Raw genomic sequence first — 22,594 nt, 5'->3', positions numbered from 1 at the left:
TTAAATGGTATACAAATGAAAATACGTACATTTTTAAAATTCTAATTGCTCAGCTTGTGTTAATGGTAAAAAAATGTTTTGCATACCTATGGAATCTCTATTTTATGGAAATATAAAAACCATTCATATGCTACGAATAATTTATGAGCTATGTGGTAGAATGTCCCAACTGACTTAAAACTCAACAAAAAAAAAATATTCCACTTTTCTCACATTTATCAATACAGCTCCTAAACTAAAAATAGCACAAAAATCGTACTTATATTTCCAAAATATAGAGCTTATGACGGTTCTAACGATATACATAGCATTTTTCTACTATTCACACAAGCCGAGAAATTTGAATATTAAAAATGTCCGCATTTTTGCACACCCTTTTTTTATCTTTAATGATTTACTTGCAGATCAAGTTTTAAGTCAGTTGGGACATTCAACTACGTAGCTCCTAAACTATAAGTAGCACAGTAATGGTTCTTATATTTCCATAAAATAGACTTCATAGCGGTTCTAATGGTATGCATAACGTTGTTCTACTATTAACACAAGCCGCACAATTTGAATTTTAAAAAGGTACATATTTTTTTATTTACTTTAATCTTTAATGATTTACTCGCAAATCAAGTTTTAAGGCAGTTGGGACATTTTACCACATCGCTCCTAAACTATACGTAGCAGAGGAATCGTTTTTATATTTCCCAAAAGTACACTTCCTAACGGTTCTAATGATATGCGTAACATTTTTCTACATTAACACAAGCCGCGCAATCCAAATTTTAAAAATGTATTTTTTTGCACACCCTTTAATCATCTGATTGATCTGATTTTTGGTTTACTGATTCCTGGGACAACAAAGTATATAGTTATAGGCGAAGCAACTCTATAACCATGTCCTAAAAATGTAAGTATGTCTATAAACATTATCCTTTATCAAGCAGTTTTTCAACAAATTTACTTACAATTTTGCTTTGACCTTTATACATTTATATTCTGATTATTCAGTTCTTACACTATACAAGTGTTAATGTCAGTTTGTCCTAACGTTTCAGTGCTTCGCTTTTATGGATGTTGTCATCCTTGTTTTATTATCTTTATTAGATTCGGTCAGTCCGTACGTCCGTAATGGTTAGCTCTCTTCGTTAATTTAGACATGTTAGAATTGTTTTATCGATTTCAAATTTTCCTATTCATCTGATTTTTGGAATACTGATTCCTATTTCAACAAGATACAATGTTATAAGCGAAGCAGCTCTAATCAAGTCTTAGAAATGTAAGTATGACCTTAAACAGTATTCTGTATTTTTAGTAGTTTTGCAATAAATTTTCTTACAATTTTGTTTCGACTTTTATACATTCATATTCTGATTATTATTTAGTTCTGACATGTGTTAATGTACGTTTGTCTTACCATTGCAGAGCTTCGCTTTAATGGATGTTGTCATCCTTGTTTATTAAACTTATACATTTAAATTGATGCATGTTTAATTTAACATCAAACGATTTGTTTTAGTCTAAAGGTCGTTAATTACCAAAAATGTAATTAAAAACCAACGAACAAATCATTAGCGCAGTTATTCCTTAGCTAAGCAATGTTCATCTGACTGACGGTCAGTGCAATATAACTCAGCAATTTGACTGATTTTACTATGTTTATTTTTATTAATAAATAAATTTTGATAAAAAATTTGACGTTTTTAAATGAAGCTGTTTTATAGTGTCTATTGGTCAATTAAAAGGTATAGTTGCCTAACATTGGCAATTTAGTCTGTGATTGGCCTTACATAGGTGATTTGTATTGTATGACGTCATTTTTATATGCACTTGTTAACAGCTTCTTGTTAATTTTTTGTAGAGGGAAGGATGTTTCTCATTAATGGAGATTATTCGAATTTAGGGAACAAAACATTTGTTTACACTTCTCCTCCCAAATTAAAAAAAATTTAACCGGGATTAAAATTTCAATTACATTGTTTTTGCATTTCTGCATCCCATGAAAATTATATGCATCTCAAAATGGAATTCGATTTAAAATATTTACAGAAATATTCCACAAGCTTATGCAAATTTTTACATGACGTAAATCTATAAAGAATTCAATTGTATGCTTTTATGTATAATTCATAAAACTATGTTATTTTTAAAAGCGAAGCTTTTCTATAATTAGGGTCAGTCCGTCCGATCGTAACGATTAGTTCTTTTCGTTAATCACGACAGGTTAAAATTGTACTATCGATTTAAACATGCTGATTTTTTACTTTTTTGACATGGTGATTTTTTAAAAACTGATTCCTATTACAACAAGGTAAAATGATTTAGGCAAAGCATCTTTTTAAGTCCTAAAACAGTATCATTTTGCAACAAATTTACTTACATTTACTTATTCTGTTCTGACACTCTACAAGTGTTTGAATTGTCCATTCATTTCAGATCTTAGCTTTTATAGATGTTGCTTATTTGTATTTTGTAACTTTATGCACATTGTTGAAACATTCCTAACGTCGCATTTCTTTCCAAAGCTAGTTACAATGAAAATTAATATAAAATTTAATAGATTTTTTGGACTCTTGTTAGTTTAGTCAATGAGTCATTGTACATTTAATTTGATTTTTTTATTATATAACAATTTAATAACCTGCGATATTACTAAAGACGTTCAAAATTGTTTTTCCAGCTCCTTTGTTAGCAGCGTGATATAAAGAATCAAGAGTTGGAGTAATACCTTGACCAAAAAAAAACACAGCTCATTTCTAGACAAGGGCCGTGTAATAAGAGATGGTTTCCGTAGATACGTTTTGCTAACCAATCATTTCGTTAGCAAGATTAAGTTCAGAGTCCAGAGGTGGATTCTTAAAAAACTTTTGCCTAACTAAACATTCTTTGCCTCGCTAAAATTAGTTAGGCTTGCTTAAAATTTAGAGGGGATAATTTTGCCTCACTATGTTAGTGAGGCAGTGAGCCAAATTTTAAAGAATTTTGCAAGAATTCTTCTTCGGGGCCAAGTGCCTAACCTAACCTAAAATAACCTTGTAAAAAAAGTCTTTTCTAATTAATGAGATTAGTAAGATGGCCATGAAAGAACAGAATGTACAGGGATAAAGGGATAGGAAAATGAACCAAACTGCCTCAACATTTTTTGCATAAAATTTTGCCTTAGGCATAGATTGCACATATGATTGCAGAATGGATGTGTTATTACTTGGATCTTACACCAGATTTTCGTGTTTCTTAATAAAGTGAAACTTGCAGCAGGCTAAAATAACCATTCTACCCTTCCATTCCCTTTACCCCATCTCTCCCCTCCTGCTAGATAAACGAACTGACCTTTAAAATAGTTCAATGTTAGCAAGCTAAATTGACGACAACTTTTCCCTTGTCATAATATCCAGGCATATTCTAGATCCATTGATTGCAGAGATACGGATTGTCACAATTATGGATTAAGATAAGTAGACATGTTAGTCTAGCTGTGCATTCACTACCGCGCATGTCTCACATTATCAAATTATTGTAGGATTGGGCCGGATATATGGCTAACGTTCGATATCCGGCATATTAACCGGATAATAACCCTAATCATTAGAATAGCGTATTATTAACCAGCACAAACTGTACTTCTCCTAGAGCTTAGTCCCCTATCATTTATTTGCAGGAACGTCCAAACTCCTTATTTTAAGGAGGGTAAAATAAGGGTTTTTAAGGGTTTTAGGGGAGTAATCTACTGTATATTGAAAAATTTTGAGGGGGGTAAAAAGGGGTTTTTCAAAGTTTTAGGTGGGGGGGGGGGGGCAACACCCCTTTGCACCTACCCTTGGACGTCTATGTTTATATAAATTGTTTATTTTTTATTTTGTTAATTTGAAGAGAAAGCTATATTGTTGTTATAATAAGCGGAAGTGGAGACACACTGTTACCCTCACAAAAAAATCAGCATTTTTTTCCGAGTCAGGTCATCTAGGAAAATGTTTATCTTGTGTTTTATTAGTTGGTACATAATGGCTTTGAAATATTAATATTGCAGTGATTTAATACAAGAAAACTAAAAATTGACAAGAAATATTTCATTGATAAGGAGATTTATATTTGACTGCAATGAAGCATATTGATACAATTTGTGCAATATTTTGTTTATAAAATAATAAGCCTTATAATAAATCTATTTCAATTATGTGGACTTGTGGTCTTAAAAAAAAAATTAGGCAAATTTGATGAGTATAATCTTTTTTTTTTCATGAAAATTAGACAATAATGTAAACTCAATCTCAGTAATATATGCACGAAAATACCCCTCAATTTCTTTACTCAATTTACTCAAAAAAGAGAGGGGTCAAAAAGTAAGACATGTATATTTTATGTAGCCTAATATTTATTTTAAAGTCAAGGAGTATTATGACATCGATCAGAAACAAATAAATTCTTTAGACAATTCTTAGAAAATCCGCAATTATTCTTTGTTTTGTATTGTGCATGTCTTTGACAAAAAAGTAATACTAATCAATATGCATGCACCAATTTAGGTTTCTTCTGACCTTTCTTTCCTACATATGTACGTACATATTTATATATTATTGTATTAGGCTTTTTGCTAGTGGATTACACATACCTTCCATCCATATTCACACAATTAAACTTTTTTCTGACCCTCACAGAAAGCCCCAACTGACAATCCTAAACGTTTCCTAACCTAACCTTTTTAAGAAAACTTTCCTATAAAATAAATATTTATACCAATTTACGCTTTCCTTTAAGTCAAAAGAAACTTGTTTCTAGCACTTGCTGCTAATAAAGTTATTGTTATACTTTTTTTATACCTTGATAACAAGATATCAAAAAAATCAGCTCCCATTTCATATGAAAATATGGAAGAGTTTTATCGGTGATCCGTTTAAGTAAAACTGAGATTTTTATAGTTATTTTTTTAAAAGTTAATTAAAGTGTATCATAATGATAAACAAATAAACACTTTAACTGAAGTAGGGAAACATAAGTTTTAATAAGATTTATTATTGGTTTTAGACTTCTTCAAAAACAAGGATGACAACATCCATAAAGCTCTGAAATGGAAGGACAAAAGAACGTTAACACTTGTAGAGTGTCAGAACTGAATAAACTTGATATTAAGTCTATACAAAATTGTAAGTAAATTTGTTGCAAAATACACAATACTGTTTCAGGACATACTGACGTTTTTATGGCTCGCTCTTTTATAGAGATGCTTCGCTTATAACATTATACCTTGCTGTAATAGAAATCAGAATTTAAAAAATCAGATAAATAGGATAGTTTTACATAGAAAAATGTGTTGTTAAAAAAGTAAAAAAAAATATGTATTAGTACGGACGTACGGACGGACCTACCCTAATTGTAGAAAAGCTTCGCTTTCGAAATATATGTACAACAAGAATAAAAACAGCCACATTTGGCGTAACCAATGATTTATAACATAAGTTTGTTCTTTACTAAATTCCTAGTCCAACAGGCAGACCAACAATCCTACTATATAAAGTAGTAAGCTTTTTTTTGTTTGTACCAAAAGAAATCGCTAACCGCTAAACCAATATGATTTCTTTACAGTAAAATTTCTTACATGTCTTGAGATGGTTTTAAGCTATTTTAATTTTATAAGTAAGTCTTGGTATGGTTTCAGGCTACTTTTTGCCCTTCAACATCCATTGAATATAAAACCCTTAGATGCTAGGGGCGCAGCCACTTGTGTTAAGTATAGAAAGTCTAATTACTGGGTAATCTACTTACTTGTAAAGCCATAAATAATGGTTAGGTACTGTCTGGGTCTGAAAATGCATATCCTAAAATTAAAATTTCATATAATCACGTAATTTTTTGGGGAAAAAATATTACTTTTACTAAAATTCAAATAAAAATGATGAATCTGCATCAGGAATAAGGGTTAGCCAACAAGCGAAATAAATATAAAATAATATTTTTGGGGCAGATATAAAAGTCATCAATTCTACTAAGTGTTGCCCCCCAAAGACAGATGAAAATCACGTATAGGTTTCGTGATTTTTTTCTAATCAATTTCGTTGTTGGTAAAAGCTGAATCTACAAAAGGATAGGATAGTGTTTAGGAGAACTAACAGAATTATTTGAACAGGGTCTAATCAACTTTAATGGTTTTGTAGCAATTTAAAGTAATATTACTACATGTCCGCGGTCTATCGTGAATAAAATCAGCCCAAAATATCTTTCAGCGCAGGGAGGGAGGGGACTTTAGGGCAACACTAGTCCCCAAAGCTTATCAGAATGTTTTCTAATTCGTTGGCTTAACAACTTTGAGGACTTTAGTATATTTTAATTGGATAGTTAATTCAGTTAAGTGCTCAAACGTTTTAACCAATAATATGAACCTACAGAAAGGGTAATTTTTTGAATCATCATTGGGGGTGTACCTCCATTTATCGGCTATTGTCTTATCCCTGTAGATCCCTACACCCAGGACCAATATAAAATTAATCAAAAAAACTAGTTGAGGAAGAAAGATTGAGATAAGTTTCCTTTGTGGGAAAAAAATTGCACACCTGGGTTTCTCATACCAAAAATTAAGAATGTTTGGGAATAGTCCTTTTCGTGGCAACGCCCCTTAAGGGGCGATTCGTCGTATTTTTAAATAGCTTTTAATAGGTTATTTTAGGTTTGGTTATATTGGGTTAGGTGATTACCCCACAGGGTTAGGCAATTTGCCCCGCAGGGTTAAAGCCCCCCACAGGGGCTAGAAATAGGAGAAAAGCTACTGTAAAAAAACGAAGAATCGCCCCTTAAGGAGCGTTGCCACGAAAGGGACTATACCCGAATGTTTGAATTCATTGGAAATTTTGGAATGAATGAAAACTAGGTGTAATTGTCTGCGTACTTTCATCAAACAACGAAGTTTAGTTAGCTGGTCAAAGTTTCCGGATTAAACGGTTACGGGAGGATAAGTTTCTGATTAACCTACCCCCCCCCCCCCCCCCCTCTTCTACACACACAAAACCAAAAGACATGATTCAAAAAAATCCACAAAAAATTTAAGTGGGGTAAATATCCACCATCTCCCCTTTTAAATAATATTACTTCTAGGTTAAAATTTGGAGAAGGGTAAAAAGTCTTTTGCGTGCTTTGTGGGTCATTTGACATCTCCCAAAGGTTAAATTCACCCCTCTATTTAGATTTACACTCCCCTATCCCCCCCCCCCCAAACAAAAAAACTTGGAAATCTTTAACTATACTGTTGAAATCAAGCAATAGCATCCAAATGTCATGATTTAAGTTTCCATACTCTACACTGTCAAATTCCATTTACAAGTCTAAAAATGTCTAAAAGTAGGTAAAACAAAAAAAAATGCAATGAAACTTATTTTGAAACAAGAACAATTCTTTTTTTTCATTGCGATTTTTAAAATCTTGGACTACTTAGTTTCTGTAGTGTTAATATGTAGGAGTAGAATTATCTATTTAGTCTATTCTGTAATCATATTGTAGATTCTAGACGGCGTATAGGCGTTGGTCATACCTATATTTCAATTGAGATCAGACAGTTTAAACTGTCAGATTTACTTAAGATATAGAGAAGCTGTGCTATAAAATATTATTAGTAAAACTAGTATTTAGGATCTTCGTCGTAAAAACTTAGTATTTTAAGACCTATATAATCTCCTCTTACTACTAATTTATATAATCCCAGTATAAAATATCCTTTTAAAAACTTTCTTTGATGTTCTTTCTTTTAATTCCATAAAAAATTGTTCTCTTTATTCTTTTCTGAAGTGAAGCTTTTCAATAATTATTTGCCCAGTTTACAAATGACTTTTAAAGGTCAACCGATTTTTTCTGTAGGTCAACCTAAACAAGTACAACCCACAAATACCTTTATAAAATTGGTCAACCTAAAGCTTATATAGGTCGACCTAAAGTTTCCAGAGGTCGACCTTTGTCTTTTGTGAACTGGGCTTATGTTTTGAGAAAGAATTTAAATGACAACGCAGGGATCTAAAGGGATAAGACAATGGCCGATAAATTGATGTACGTACATCCCCCAATGATGATACACAAAATTACCCCTTCTGTAAAATTATTGGTTGCAACGTTTAAACACTCAACTTAATAAACCAATCAATCAAAATTCACTTAAGTATCCAAAATGTTAAGCCAACGAATGTGAAAACGTCATTATAAAACCTTGGGGACTAGTGAAATAAATAGCCCATTGTTCCCTCTCTCTCTCTAATGACAATAAGTGTTGGGAAAGAAAGAATTGTATGACAGTTATTGTCCATAATTTGATATTCGACAAATAAAGTAGCCTGCTTTCTGTCATCCTTGTTTTTGTATTAACCTTTATTTAAGTTAAACAAAAGATAAACCATTCCTGAGATTTTAATCAGCATATAGAAGTAATTGGAATAGCTTAATTTACCTTGGCATTTTTAAATATGCAGTCAGGCCTCCAGATTTGATCTATCCATGCCACGTCCAGGATCCTGCAAAATAAATTATCTATTTCAGCATTTCAGGACAATTGCTTATGTTTGAAATATTTGTTAAAAATAAGGTTATACGTTTTTGTTGAAAATGATATGCTCTAAAAATTAGTAAAAATCCATGGAGTATAAAGTGTTTTAGACTGTTTTGTCAAAAATAGGCTTATTCCCTCATTTGCATTTAGAAAAACAACTTTATTTGAAAAAAAAACACCTTATTTGATGCACATTTTGGGTTGGGTTAGGTTTAGTAAAGATTAGATGAGCCCTGCAGAGATAGTACTCTGTTGGTATAAGACCCGGCTAGAAACATAAAAATTCAAAATAAGGGATGGTTTCGTTGTTCAAGGAAATTATGGAGTGAAAGCACAAAAATATAATCTAAAATATCAAAAACAAGGTTTCGTGATTTTTTTTGTTGGGCATTTTTATTATTATTTAAAACTTAAATTTCTATCATTAACGTATAATTTCTAGTTCAAAGTAATTAGCTAAGTAGTGTTAAAATCATGTTCTTTTTTTCTATTATATGACAGATTTCGTATACAAAAGCAGCGATTTTGACAAGCGGCTATGCCCTTAAAGACATTAAAAGAGTATGCAAGTTCGAACCACATCCGAAAATTAAAAGCAAATGCAATTCTTAGGTGAATTCTTTAAAAAAAAATTTCTGCGTGCCTAGCCACAGCGCTCGGCCCCCTTGCCTGCCTAGCCGCAGCGCTCGGCCCCCTTGCCTGCCTAGCCGCAGCGCTCGGCTCCCTAGCCTATAACCTAACCTAAGCTAAGATAGATAGTTACTTCTTTGTCGAGGGAGGGGGGGGGGGGGGTACTTAAATTTTCAAAAAAAAAGTAGAACGCCGGCAAATTCTTTTTTAAGAATTCACCTCTGGTTTACCTTACCAGGTTGAGATACTCTCCCCCAAGATAAATAAAACAACCTTCTTAACCTATGAAAGCCTATATAAGGACTCTTGGATACGCCCCAAGAGGCATCTAGGACCATTTTAACCTTTCTATATTTCATGCAGAAAAAAAGGTAAAAAATGTTTAAAGGGTAAATCTATTTTGAATTGCATGGAGAAAAAAAGGTATCCTGTCCTGGCTAAAATTATCAAACATGCTTTTTAGGTCAAAATATACAAGATTAATAAACCTTTTAGAATAAAAGCTCATTATATTTCAAAAATATTAAAACAAATTCGTGAATATTCTCTTAAAAACTGTACACTACAAGTAAACGTAAACATCCAAAACTGGCAAAACTGCTGATGAAACAATTGAAAAAATTCAAATAAACGTTTTTATTGAATACATTAATTTTTGATCAATTACATGTTAAAACATCCAGGAAAACTCGGATTTCATTCATCTATTTATTTGCAAATTGTCCAAGAGAAAAAAATCAGGTTCAATAATCAATTTAGCAAAATCTGTTTTTTATTCAAGATTTCAGATTATTTGAAAAGAATATTTCCAACTCAGATTTTTTTGTATTTTTGCATTTTGAACAAAAAACAGTAATTAGTACTTAAATTAAAAACAACGGTTGTTATTGGGATTTCTTTGCCAAATTTAAAATTTAAAATATTGGAGGCAAAATTTGGAGAGTCCAATAGATCCTAATTAAACCTTTCAAACTAAGAATCTAACCAATGTCAGAACGAGTATATAAAATTAGCATTCTTGTAAAGGTTTCATAAAAAAGTACAAATTCTTAAGCATTGGTTATATAAAAAGAATATTTTTTTAGAAACTATAAGAAACCACTTTTTCATAAAAAACAAGCGTATCTCCACTTATGTTAAAGCGATATTTTTACTTTTTTTTTTAAAGCAAAAATAATGGAGTTGGGGGGTGGTACCACCCACCACATCTTGGGGCGAAACTACTATACTATACTATGTAGTTTTATAAACAGAACCATCTATAATACAAAGTAGAACGATGTCTGTGTGTCTGTCTGTTTGTTTGTTTGTAGCAAAGGATCTCGCTAACCGCTGAACCGATCGGGTTCTCCTTTACAGGGTAGCTTCTCATAGATCCCGGGAAGGTTTTTAACTATTTTCTTGGGGGGTGGGACACCCTTAACCCCCCCAAAAAAAATTAAAAATACCCCCCCCCCCAAAAAAAAAGATCCCCCCCTCCCAAATTTTTTTTTTATTTTTCTATTTTTCTTTTAAATCTAAAATACGAAAAATTGGTTTGATTAAATCTCTTGAGGCAAAGCCCCTAGTTGAGAATAAAACACTGAAAGCATAGCTGTCTTCCATACAGGATAACTTTCCTTTCAAAACAAAGGAAAAACAATTTTGATAAAAAAAATATTTGTCTCGCTAAATTAAGGTACTTCTATGAAGAGAATTTAATTCGAACCAGGGGTTGCTATTCAGCCAATAAATTACATATGAAATTGCCGAAAATTAAATATTTTGTTGTAGTAAAGTTGGAGCAAAACTTGTTTTTTGATGTAACTGGAAGGGAAGTGGGCAACAAGGGGAGAAAAAAGAAAAGGGGGCTAAGGGGAAATTTTCACTTAGAATTGTTTGTCAGAATCAAATTCCCTTTTACCTGATTCGAACAAGTATTATTGGTATTTTGATTCCTATGGTAAGAAATCGCCCCTTATGGAGGGATGTCGTGAAAAGGACTATACCCAAATATATTAAAGGAATTTTAAATGATAGTGTTGTAAAGATTTTTATAGTGCTCATACAAAATTATACGTCATAATGGCCTACTATTGATCAATTAAAATGTATACTGGCCTGCCAATGGTAATTTAGTCTGTGTATTGGCCTATCATTGGTCAATCATTTGTATTGTATGACGTCATTTTTATTATAGTCAATATAAACAGCTTCTACTCTTGTAATTTATGCTTACTGAAATAACATAATAATTGCATAAAAATTGCATAGCATCAGTTATTTTGATTTAAATAATTGGTTTCTATAAGACAAACCTTTTACTTAAGAATTAAGCTTTTTATTGTTGAAAATCAGATGGTGAACTCGTACCCCTCTCGAATAATTCCTAATTTAAGTTAGAAATAAGGATGACAACATCTATAAATGCGAAGCTCTAAAATCAGAGTCATTTGATTATAGAGATACTGCGCTTATGATATTGTACCTTGTTGTCCCAAGAATCATTATTCCAAAAATCAGATGAATTCAAAAGTTACTGTCGAAAAAGTTATAAATTAATGTTTCAAAAAAGAGAAAGACTAAACTACATAACTTTTGTGTCACTTTTGAGGAAGACGATTCCTATTAGGGTTGGTCCGGATAGGTTTTTGGTCGGATACAGGATATCCGGCCAATTTCTAGTGCCGGATATTCGGTATCCGGCCGGATATCCGGCCAACGCCGGATATCCGGCAAACTACCGGTTATCCGGCCAAATTGCCGGATATCCGGCCGGATAACCGGCCAAATTACTTGCGTCTTATAATATAAAACTGGCGGCTACGCCATTAGAGGCCTCTAGGGGCACATGTGGGGGGGGGGGGAGTTGAATTTGATAACCATTTTTTTATTTCAGATTTAAGAAAGAAAAAAAATTTAGGGGGGGCTGACGCCCCTTTTTTTATATTTAGTTGAAAAATTAAATAAAAATATTTTTTTTGTGGGATGGGGTATTTTTTTTCTAGGGGTGATTTCTCTTGGGAGGGTGGTGGCACCCTCCCCTAAAATAGTTACAAACCTTCCCATGGCCTATGAGAAGCTACCCTGTAAAGGAGAACCCGATCGGTTCAGCGGTTAGCGAGATCCTTCAGTACAGACAAACAGATAGACTTTATTATAATAATAAGGATTCAGGTTAAAACTTAAAAATTATGTAACTATTAAATGATCTTTCTTCTAAGCAATTAATCTAATAAACTATTACTACCCTCAATATGTAATATTATGTTTGAGGATGGGCGGAGAGGTGGCATTGAAACATTTTTTTTTACTTAAACAAAGCATTTCATGTTATCAAATACTTAAATATTCTATAGTCGTACATATTCATATGAAATAAAGGTGTTCAAGACGATTTCAGGTTCCAGGTATAGTCCTGCAAGTTCTGAACCTCCAGGTCTCCAGAAATCTTTAAACGGTTCCTGTGACAGCAATTTTTGACTTAGAGACTTCAAATTTTAAATTTAGGCTTTTTATATGTCTTCATGACATATTACAATTTCATAAAATCTGTTGCTGTTTACCTGCCGATTTCTGATATAAAATTTACATAAAGATAAACATATTCAGAAAAAAACTGTTCTTATAGCTTCAAAAATAAGAAAATTACAGCCATTTATAATTTAAAAAGCAGAAATTTTTGTTGTAAAATATAAAATATTTTATTGCCGGATATCCGGCCTCACCGGATATCCGGCCCAACCCTAATTCCAATATGACGTCATATAAAGGGAAAAGAAAAAGGGAAGGGGGGGAGAAAATCTCTTCAAAAGAGATGGGAGAAAAGGGAATCGTCTTCCTCAAAAGTGACACAAAAGTTTTGTAGTTTAGTCTTTCTCTCAAATAAATGTAACGGTTATTAAGTTGACATGCTTTTTAAATCGTTCCTAACTGTTATAGGAATCATCATACAAATTTTGAAATCAATAGGACAATTCTAACATAGGACAATTACGAACAGACGGACCCTAATTATAGAAAGCTTCGCTTAAAAGAAGTACCTGTACTCTTGAACCCAATCTGCAGGTATCCGTAGTCTGAAAAGCGAACAGTACAGTAAAGTACAGTAAAAGGTAAAATGTTGAATTAAAAGTAAGTATTCAAAATTAATTTTCAAAATATATCATAACTTGGGGAGGTTAAAAAATGATTTTGATACATTATAATTTTTAAAAAAATAATATTCCTTCGCCCCACTAATTTTTTCAAGAATAAATTTAAAATAAGGGATGGGGTGTAGTTTTTCGGGTTTTTTTTATTACTAAAGATAAGGAGGCTACCTTGAAAATTGGGTAGCCCTGCAGGGTTAGGGCGACGTAGGTAAAGGGCACTCTCAGGCGGGCTATTATTAGGTCACTTATATGAAATTGAATTTTAAAAATCAAATTACACAGATGTCTATTACACCACCTACCTGTGATCACGCCAAGACATTGCCAGAAACATATCAGCTGTAAACGTCATCTCTGCCTGTCAAATATTTTAACACAAAAGTTATTCATACTTGTTATTATCCCGTTTCATGATAATTCGTCCCCAAGTATAAGCAGACATAATCGTATATTGAAATTAATATGTTAGTTGTACATTTTAAACATTTCTTTCCAAATTAATTTAATAATATTATCTCCATTTCAGAGCAATTTTCTAATTCTTATTTTGAAGAAATTTAGCTAAAACAATAAACAAGAATCTTGGAAAATTAGTTTTTATGAAAAGGAAAAAGAAAACAACAATTTTATCCTATTATAAAACAGTACAACGAGAATTTACAGAAAAAAACTATACGTCTTCTTTTTGTTAGAGTAGCATCTGTATCCCTAGCATCAAGGGTTTCGAAAAATAGCCATAAGCCATTCCAAGAATTAAATCGAAAAATTAAATAGCTTTAAACCATCCTACAAATGAGAAGTTATTTTAATCTGCAGACAAAAAACCTTACTACTATAATAAGGACTAGCGGCTTCGCCCCTAGCCTCTAGGGGCTTTGCCCCTAGAGGTATAATTACATCTTCTATTACTTACCTAGCAGAACGGATCGCAAATTTTCTCACCTACCCAGCAGGAAAACATTTTCTCGATTAAATAACGAATTCGCAAAATTCGTAAAAAAAAAAAAATAGCGATTAAACAACGAATTTGCAAAATTCGTAAAAAAAAATGGGGGGAGGATTTTTTTTTGTTTTTGGGGGGGTTGGGGGTGTCCCACCCCCCAAGAAAATAGCTTAAAACCATCGCAGGACCAATAGGTATATACACTGAAGAGTAGAATCCGATCGGTTCAGTGGTTACCGAGATCTTAAGCTTCAGACGGACGGACGGACAGACAGACAGACAGACAGACATAAAGCTACTTTGTATTATAGATAATCAAACAGAGAAAGTTTGCAAATAAAAGTAACATCTTTAATCGGCTTATTTCTTAATAAAGAACCTATGCTCTATTTTTTTTTGATTTTAGTTCTACTGTGGTATCCGCCTAGGTTAAATGGCAGACACCAGAGTTCAAATGACTACGGCAGTGCGAACAGACGTGGACACCTATACTATAGAGAAGCTACGCTTCTCTAGCAATCACTAAATAATAAACAGAGTCTATTCAGTTGTTCCTTTATTCAGGGTCTAAGGTTTACTAAAGTTATATACAACAAACAATAAATACACAGATAGGAATAAGTAATCATAAACAGAATCAATATAATACATATACAATAGTCAGTTTGGGCAATAATGATCCCCCATCCCTGGAAAGGGTGGGGGGAATTAACAATACAGCTTAACCATAATAAGGCTGTCAGAATCTATCATTAATTTTAGGCATAGGGAGGGGGTCGGCAGACCCCTTCCCCAGGACTTGGGGGAGGGCCCTCGGCCCTTCCCCGAACCCAGGTCAGGGTTGCCATAGGCATGGCTCATGGTTGCCGAATACCACAACTCTCCCCTCGGAAGGCTGGGAGGGGGTTTCCCTGCCAGACTTCCGACAGTGGTTGAGGCCTTCGGCCCGCTCCTTAGGGCTAATTTATAAACAAGCGATAATGATTCAATGGAATCCTAGTGGTGATTTTCAGGGCTGATGGGCCCCCAACGATGGGATAGAAGGTAGAGGCTGGCTTTTGTTTGACACGTAGCTCGGCGCCAGCAGGTGTCAGGTTGGCGTGGGGCACAGCCGCTGCGGGGCCGGTCAGTAACGGGGCATTCTGGTTGTTGTTGGCAGCGGCTGGGGCACTGGCTACCAGGTTGACCGTCTGGGCGACAGCCTGGCCTCCCGAGGGGCCGCGGGGCTTTCCAGAGTGTGGCCCAGGCCTGCCTGGGCGGTCATTCAAACTATCGGCTGATTGCATAGATACCATTTCCTCGGCTGCTTCCCAGCCGATAGGAATGGCATCTCAGTCTACTGAAAAGTCCCGGGACTTGGCATGGGTGAGCCTGGCTCTGGCCAAGGCCTTGCGATACAAGGTTGGGTGGTACAGGAATACTTGTGACATCGCGTTCATGGCGGCCTGTACACCTCCTTGTGCGGCTGCCAGGGAAATGATGGTTAAGTCTCCCAGCAGCTTGAGGATCAACAACAGCAGACACAGTATGGCTGCGCCATCTCCCCACTCGTGAATAGCCTGTCTGAACCCAGCCCAGACATCCAGGGTTGCTTCTCCTTCCTCCGCCAGTCGGTCAATATCGTAGGACACGATCCCATGGTCTCCGGTGGCTGAACAGCTACCTTGCTGAACGCATGAGCAATACGACAGGCCGGTCAGCATGGCGGCCTTATACGTTGGGAACGCTAGCAGCTGCTGCCAGTCGTTCAGCTCAGCCTGCGAATACAAGCCTCCCGAACTGAAGTCATCCAAGGGCTCTGTCAGCAGCTGCTTGGGTGTATCCAGCGGGGGTGGCCTCTTCTTAGGTGCGGGGGTTAGCTCTATCCATCCTTCCTCAGCGTGTACAGTTAGGGGGTAGGTGGAGGAGCAGGGAATTTTGGTGGCGTGGCCGCTATACCCCTTTGTCACGGCATCTACAAATCCTGTGGGCTCCACCGGCACCTTGTCCCAACATTCATTGCTCTCCCTGACAACATATTTATTGCGTTGGCAGGTAAGCTGGAGCAATACATCTCCCCTCAACACAGAGAACGTGCTCCCCTGGACACGCACCAGATGGGCCGGGTCTAGTTGCTGGAGCTTCCAGCAATTGGCCGCTACTTCTTCTGCTGCGGTGCTTCTCATTCGAGTTTCCAGGGTAAATCCGATGTAACCTGCATGTATCTGGGCCTGCAGGGGGACATCCACGTCCCTGGCCGATACTCTGGGCAGCGCTGCCGCGGCCAGGTCGGCTGCCACGAACAATGCTGGGTGGTTGGTGGCATGGGCCTCAAAGTCGCAGTTCACTATTGAGGTGGGGGTAGTCATGTTGATGAAGAATTGGGCTTGATGGTCAACCAGAAACGCATCCATCACCAGGCTAGGCTGGAGGCTGCGGATCAGCCTCAAGGGGCAATCTCTCCCCAGGTGGTCCCACACATAGGTGGCCTCTCCAGTGATGCAGGACAGCTCGGAATGGGGACACTCTAGGGTCAGGTGGTCAGACCGGGACTCCACCCGTCCATTCTCCACTACATAGGTCTCTTCCTTGACCAGCAGCCGTCGCTCCTTGAGCACTAATTCATTGCGGTACAGCTGGCCCTCGAAATGGACGTCCTCCCCTTCACAACCCACCCCCTTGGGGCTGTTGACCAAGGCGCCCACCATATCGAGGGTGAAGAACAGGGGATGGTTCAGCTGAAACGTCAATGGCTGGGTCTTGCCTGGCAGAGTGTAGACTCGGTTCCTGGCCAGGTCTCGGCACGTTTCTGGATCAATCTTGGTTGGCCGCATGAGGGTGGGGACCGAGGTCACCTTGAGGTGGCCCCATACTCCACACCTAAATGTCCACTGGGACACGGTGAGTTGACAGCTATATCCCGTTGTTTCCCTAATCTTGACTTGCTGCAGGACATGTATCTCATGGCCCAAGGGCACCTCCTGGTGTAGCGGCTCCTTGCTACACATCTTCTCCTTGTTGTAGGCTGTGACATGGGTGAGGTTGGCACAGTCCCACCCTACCAGGACATAGCTAGTTGTAGGCCACACGGCTGCGAGCAGTAGGCCCCACAGAACCATCCACCAGTGTGAGAATCTACCAGACAGCCATCGACCTCGCGCACGCATCTGGGGATCCTCAGCTCGGGCCACGGCTGCTTCTTGGGGCTGGACACTGCTAGGCTGCTCCTGGCTAGATATAAATTTCCATTGAGCGTTATCTTTGGGTGCCCGGGGCATCCCGATACCCTCCCCAATGACAGACTGACAGTCGACTGGCGCCTGCCTGGGTGTCGGCTCCCCTAGCCCCAAGGGGTCCCTTCCCTTGTCCATGGCATGCCCAGTGGCATGGGGCTGGAGTGCGTGTGGCACAGGCTCGCCCTGTATTACATCCCTCCCCTGCCCTAGGAACTCAGGTGCATGTGGCACAGGCAAGTCCTTATAATCCCAAATTTCAATCTCCCCAGCCTCTGGTGCGGGAGGCACAGGCAAGGCTGGAGGGTTACAATACTTTGGATGCAATACATTTGTCAAATTTAACTTATCCTGGCTCAGTTGGGAATGGTGGGCAGCTGGGTTCCCTCTGCTGGCAGGGGGCGTTGGATGGTGTATGGCAAGGCTCTCCCTGCGGGCTGGTGGCGCTGGATGATGGATAGCTGGACCCTCCCTGCTGGCTGGTGGCGCTGGCTGACTGGGGGTGACGGATGTCACCCCTCCCTCTGGGGCTGCTGGCTCGTTCCAGGATCCAGGTATCTCGGTGGCGGCGACGGTTGTCGCCCCAGGCACCAGGGTGGGGGCGCTGGATAGCACCCCCCAGTCATCGCAGGTGGCGGCGGCGGTTGCCGCCCCAGACATCAGCTTGGGGGTGCGGGGGCGCACCTCTCTTCCTTCCCAGGTGGCGGCGCCGGATGGCGCCCCATACATCGACTCCGATGCGCTGGCTAGCGCCTCTTGCCTCTCTCGCTCAGCGGCCGCCAGGGCCTCCCCGTACACTGTCTCAGTGGCGCTGGGTAGCGCCCCTCCACTCTTGCTGGGTAGACTCGGTCTGGCAGGCCCCATCATGTTGAGGCTGAAGGGTTGAGGCCTCAGGACTTCTGGCTCTGCAATGTTAGTGGGCTGCACGAACTCCGGTCCCAAGTGGTTGAGGCTGAAGCCCAGGCCAATCCGGTTGGGTTCAGCCGCTCCTCCCAGCACGTTGATCCTAGCTGGGATGGTTCCAAACTGCGGCATTCCTTCGGCTCGGCCCGTTGCGTTGGGGGTGGCTGCTTGCTGGAGTGTGGCTGGGGGCGCGCTCCCTTCCATGTTGGCTACTCTGCTGGGCTTTCCTGAGGGAGCGCCCTTGTCAGCGACACGTCTCCGGCCAGCTACCTGGTCCCAGTCAGCCTTGCACTCGGCCGCCGTATGGCCTGCGTAATGGCAACGGTCACATTTGGCAGGACGGTCACGGCGTGGCTGGGTGCGTCTCTCTTCTAGGCTGACCTCCATAGGCGTAGGACAGTCTCGGACTCAGTGGCCTTTCCCATGGCAGCGATAGCAGCGGCCTGGAATCTTGTCATCTGGGGCGACCTTCCCCATCTGGTGGAGACCCGGAGCCAAGGCGCCAATCTCCATTGGCTCCGACTCATCATATTGGAGCAACTGGACGCTGGCCGATCCTGTGAGCCCGTCGGTGGCGTCCACTAGGCACACACCCTCCTTCAGCTGCTTGGTGATCATGGTCACGGTAAACATGGCTCGCCTCGTGTACTCAGGTACCGAGGCGATCTCATGTCCCATCATTTCACGTTTCACATTAGCGTTACGAATGCCATGATTTAATTCGTCGATCAATAATTCAAGATTCTCGTGGCTATAGGCCTCCCTATACAATGCACACTTTGTGGATATGTATGCTTGTATAGGTTCTGTCGAGTGCTGCCATGAAATCTCTGAAGGCTTGCTTCAGGGTCTAAGATTCATAGGCTGGACGAAATAACATTTCACACTCGGCCTTGACTTGTTCGTATGTCAAGGCTTGGCCTGCCTCGCCAAACAGATGAGAGGCCATCTCCGCCGCTTGCCCCGCCAGGGATAGTAAAAGGGCGTTGCGGCGATTCAGTGTGTCATGGGGGGGCACACGGTAAGCCGCCCATGACATTTCTAATCTCCTGATGTGGGAATTCCAGGATTGCTTGGGCGGTCCTCAATACTCCGGCAGGTTACTCAGCATCAGCTTGCGGTACTCGGCTGGAGCCGGCTGGGGATCATCCTGGAGCCATCCTTGGAGCTGGTCGCCTCCTTGCGCTTGTGGCTGCTCCATCGGGTCAAAGGTTCAACGGCGGGACACGAAGTTTTAAGTCAATACTATAAGTGGTTTACACTTGAGGCTTTCTACCCTAGCAGCCAACACTGTTTATCACTAGGTTGGTAGTTTAACTACAAAGATTTAAATTAGGTGTACCTAGAGTACTTGTCACTAGCTTCTGAGTTGTAGAGTAGGCTGGTAGGTGTAGATAGTTGTTGAGGGTCTGAACTGCTGTCAGGAACTGATTTGGTTTTCCTTATCACACTATAGATAGGAGGGAGGAGCTTGCAAGTCTTTTTTCTAAAAATATCTCTGTTGGATGCTATGGAGTAGCTCCGCTCCTGTGTGTGTGTGTGTGTGCGTGAAATCTCCTTTCCTTGCAACGCGCCTACGCGCCGTCAGATTTGCGCACACAGGTAAAACGCGCACCTATCCCTCAATCTGCTCTCTCATTGGTCCGCTTTGTCTTATTCGTCCGTTGAATTTTTTGTGCGTCCCAAGCTCTGCTGCGCGACCCGTAAATGGCGCTCTGTTCTCCCGGTCGCTATCTCCACACCGTGGGCGGACTTATTCAAGTGTGGGTAGGAGGGGGAGCGCGTGAGGGGACGGGGTAAAACCGTCCGTTCCCCCCTATGGGGAGGGGGGGTGCTGTAGGTTTGAAGTAACTGGATGGTTTGGTAATTGTGCCTTTTCCTTAATCCTGAGCTTATTGTTATGTCACCTCAATTGTATTTGCTTCAGTTTATGGTGGGCCCCTCCCCTTCCGTTGGGATAAGGGGTGGATTTGTTGTGCTGAAGGCTTGGGGGGTTAGATTGTTTATCAATGCATTGTTATATTACATCTAGGTTCTATTTTTGGCTTTATCACAATACACAACAAATTTGCTTACCAAGCCTGTTCTATTTTTGGCTTTATCACAATACACAACAAATTTGTTTACCAAGCCTTGCTCATAAATCTATTGTTCAGCTTTCACACTAGGGTGGTAATCCCTAAAATGTGATATAATATCTGTTTTCTAGATGGGTGGCTGCGCTGTAGCCTCTCAGGATACTTGGAGTTAACGTAGTTTTTCTTCTGCTTGGTACACTACACTCGTATTTTCGCTCGCAGCTCGCAGCTATTTGGCTTGTCTCAGCCTGTCGGCGGCAGGGAATGTCCCGTCCTGCAGCGCCGTGTGTCCGAATCCGGCTGGTGGCGGCAGGGAATGTCCCTTCCTGCAGCGCCGCTGGTTCGGATCCTGCTATCTCTTGCAGTAAATGTTGGCCTATTTTCAGCCGTTTGCACTTATTTGGCCTGTTTCAACCCGTCCGCAGGCCTGTTTCAGCCCATGAGCGCTCAATCCTCCGTTAGATGTCGGCGCTTCTCGCGGTTCTCCGTCAAATTTTGCTGCTCTCCGCAGTCTCTCGTCCGATTTCGCTACTCTCCACAGCTCGGGTTCCGCCACACTTAGTGGTCTTTCGCTAGGTTTCGCTTCCACAACTGCCGGATACAGAGTTAGACCTTGCTATCCAGGGTGGGTAATTCAGGTTGCTTGTGTCAGTTTTGCCAGTTTCACTGCTGGGAGTACCTTAGCCTCAGCTGCGCGTCTGCTCTACACTTGTGGTTTGCCGTAATCTCACACAGCTGTCACCAAAAGTTGTGGTATCCGCCTAGGTTAAATGGCAGACACCAGAGTTCAAATGACTACGGCAGTGCGAACAGACGTGGACACCTATACTATAGAGAAGCTACGCTTCTCTAGCAATCACTAAATAATAAACAGAGTCTATTCAGTTGTTCCTTTATTCAGGGTCTAAGGTTTACTAAAGTTATATACAACAAACAATAAATACACAGATAGGAATAAGTAATCATAAACAGAATCAATATAATACATATACAGGGTGAGTCAGAAAAAACTGAGTTTTCTGATTTTCTGATACAACCAGTAGGAATATGGAAAAAACAATTATAGGTTCTTGTTCTCTATAAAAATACACATTAAACTTAGAAAAGGTGTTTTTGAATATCTCTGAAAACAACGGCGCTTTTTAGAGCATAAAGATTTCAAAAAGTGTGTGTGATGACTTTTTCGGCCATTATTTTGTACTTTTTAGGTAGATTTATGAATAATAAAAATGTCTACCATTCTAAAAAGATAAACAAACATATTTTTTGATTATTACAATTTGTATTCAACAGATTGTAAATATTTAACATCTTAAAAATACAATTTATTTAAATTAAATTATCACATTATAAATCAAACGTTTTGTTGTAATCTATTGTTAAGATTTAATACTCCATGACCGAAAAACCAGCTCATGACCGGAAATATTTCATCTTGTTACCTAAATTCCTACCCCCTCCCCCTGAATTTCCTCTATATTTGGTGCAAGACTGGATTTAATCTCCAAAATCTCCGCCCCCTTTTGACAAATTATACTTGTGTGTTATAATCCATCATAACAACTTCATTCAAATAGGGTAGGGTTTCTAAAAGGCATTTTTATTTTAAAAATTCAAACCTTGATAACTTTTTTATCTTAAGAGATTTTTTTGTCAAATAAAAAGGTTTTTTTTTCTTTATACTATAAGCTACGTTATTATAGAAGATTCTTTTAAACCACATGCATTACAATCAAGAAATATGAAAAAATGAAAAATTGCAGTATTCTAAAAATGCTTTTGTGAGGAACCAAAAAGCATTTCACCTTTAAAACTCATTAAAGTACTTTTCTTAGACCTTTTTCTAAATAAATATTGAAATTTTAAGATTTTTTTATACAAAATAGATGAGTTATTTAAATTTTTCTTGATCAACATTTTTCACACAAGGCATTTTTTGACACCATACACCTATCATAGAGGCCGCATTTTTAGAGATAATGAAAAACACCTTTTACAAGTTTGATGTGCTTTTGTACAGAGAACAAGGATATATAATTATTTTTTCTGTATTCCTTCTGGTTGTTTCTGAAAATCGAAAAACTCAGTTTTTTCTGACTCACCCTGTACAATAGTCAGTTTGGGCAATAATGATCCCCCATCCCTGGAAAGGGTGGGGGGAATTAACAATACAGCTTAAAGGGAGTGTG

General features: G+C 38.8%; 1 protein-coding gene across 1 annotated transcript in view; it reads right to left on the bottom strand.

Moving 5' to 3' along the window:
* Positions 1–22,594, bottom strand: part of LOC145325066 (glycine receptor subunit alpha-2-like) — a 55,351-nt gene that overhangs the window by 23,241 nt on the left and 9,516 nt on the right. Inside the window, exons 4-7 of the mRNA XM_080167893.1 lie at positions 13,572–13,627; positions 13,159–13,194; positions 8,408–8,471; positions 5,749–5,801 (exon numbers count right to left, since the gene is read on the bottom strand). Coding sequence (XP_080024019.1) covers positions 5,749–5,801; positions 8,408–8,471; positions 13,159–13,194; positions 13,572–13,627 — 209 coding nt within the window. The remainder of the gene's footprint in view (positions 1–5,748; positions 5,802–8,407; positions 8,472–13,158; positions 13,195–13,571; positions 13,628–22,594) is intronic.

Source organism: Acartia tonsa, chromosome 1 (genome assembly GCF_053477335.1).
Source record: "Acartia tonsa isolate MP-2025a chromosome 1, ASM5347733v1, whole genome shotgun sequence".
Taxonomy (NCBI): domain Eukaryota; kingdom Metazoa; phylum Arthropoda; class Copepoda; order Calanoida; family Acartiidae; genus Acartia; species Acartia tonsa.
The sequence above is the reverse complement of the archived record's forward strand: the minus strand, read 5'-3'. Positions and strand labels throughout refer to the sequence as shown.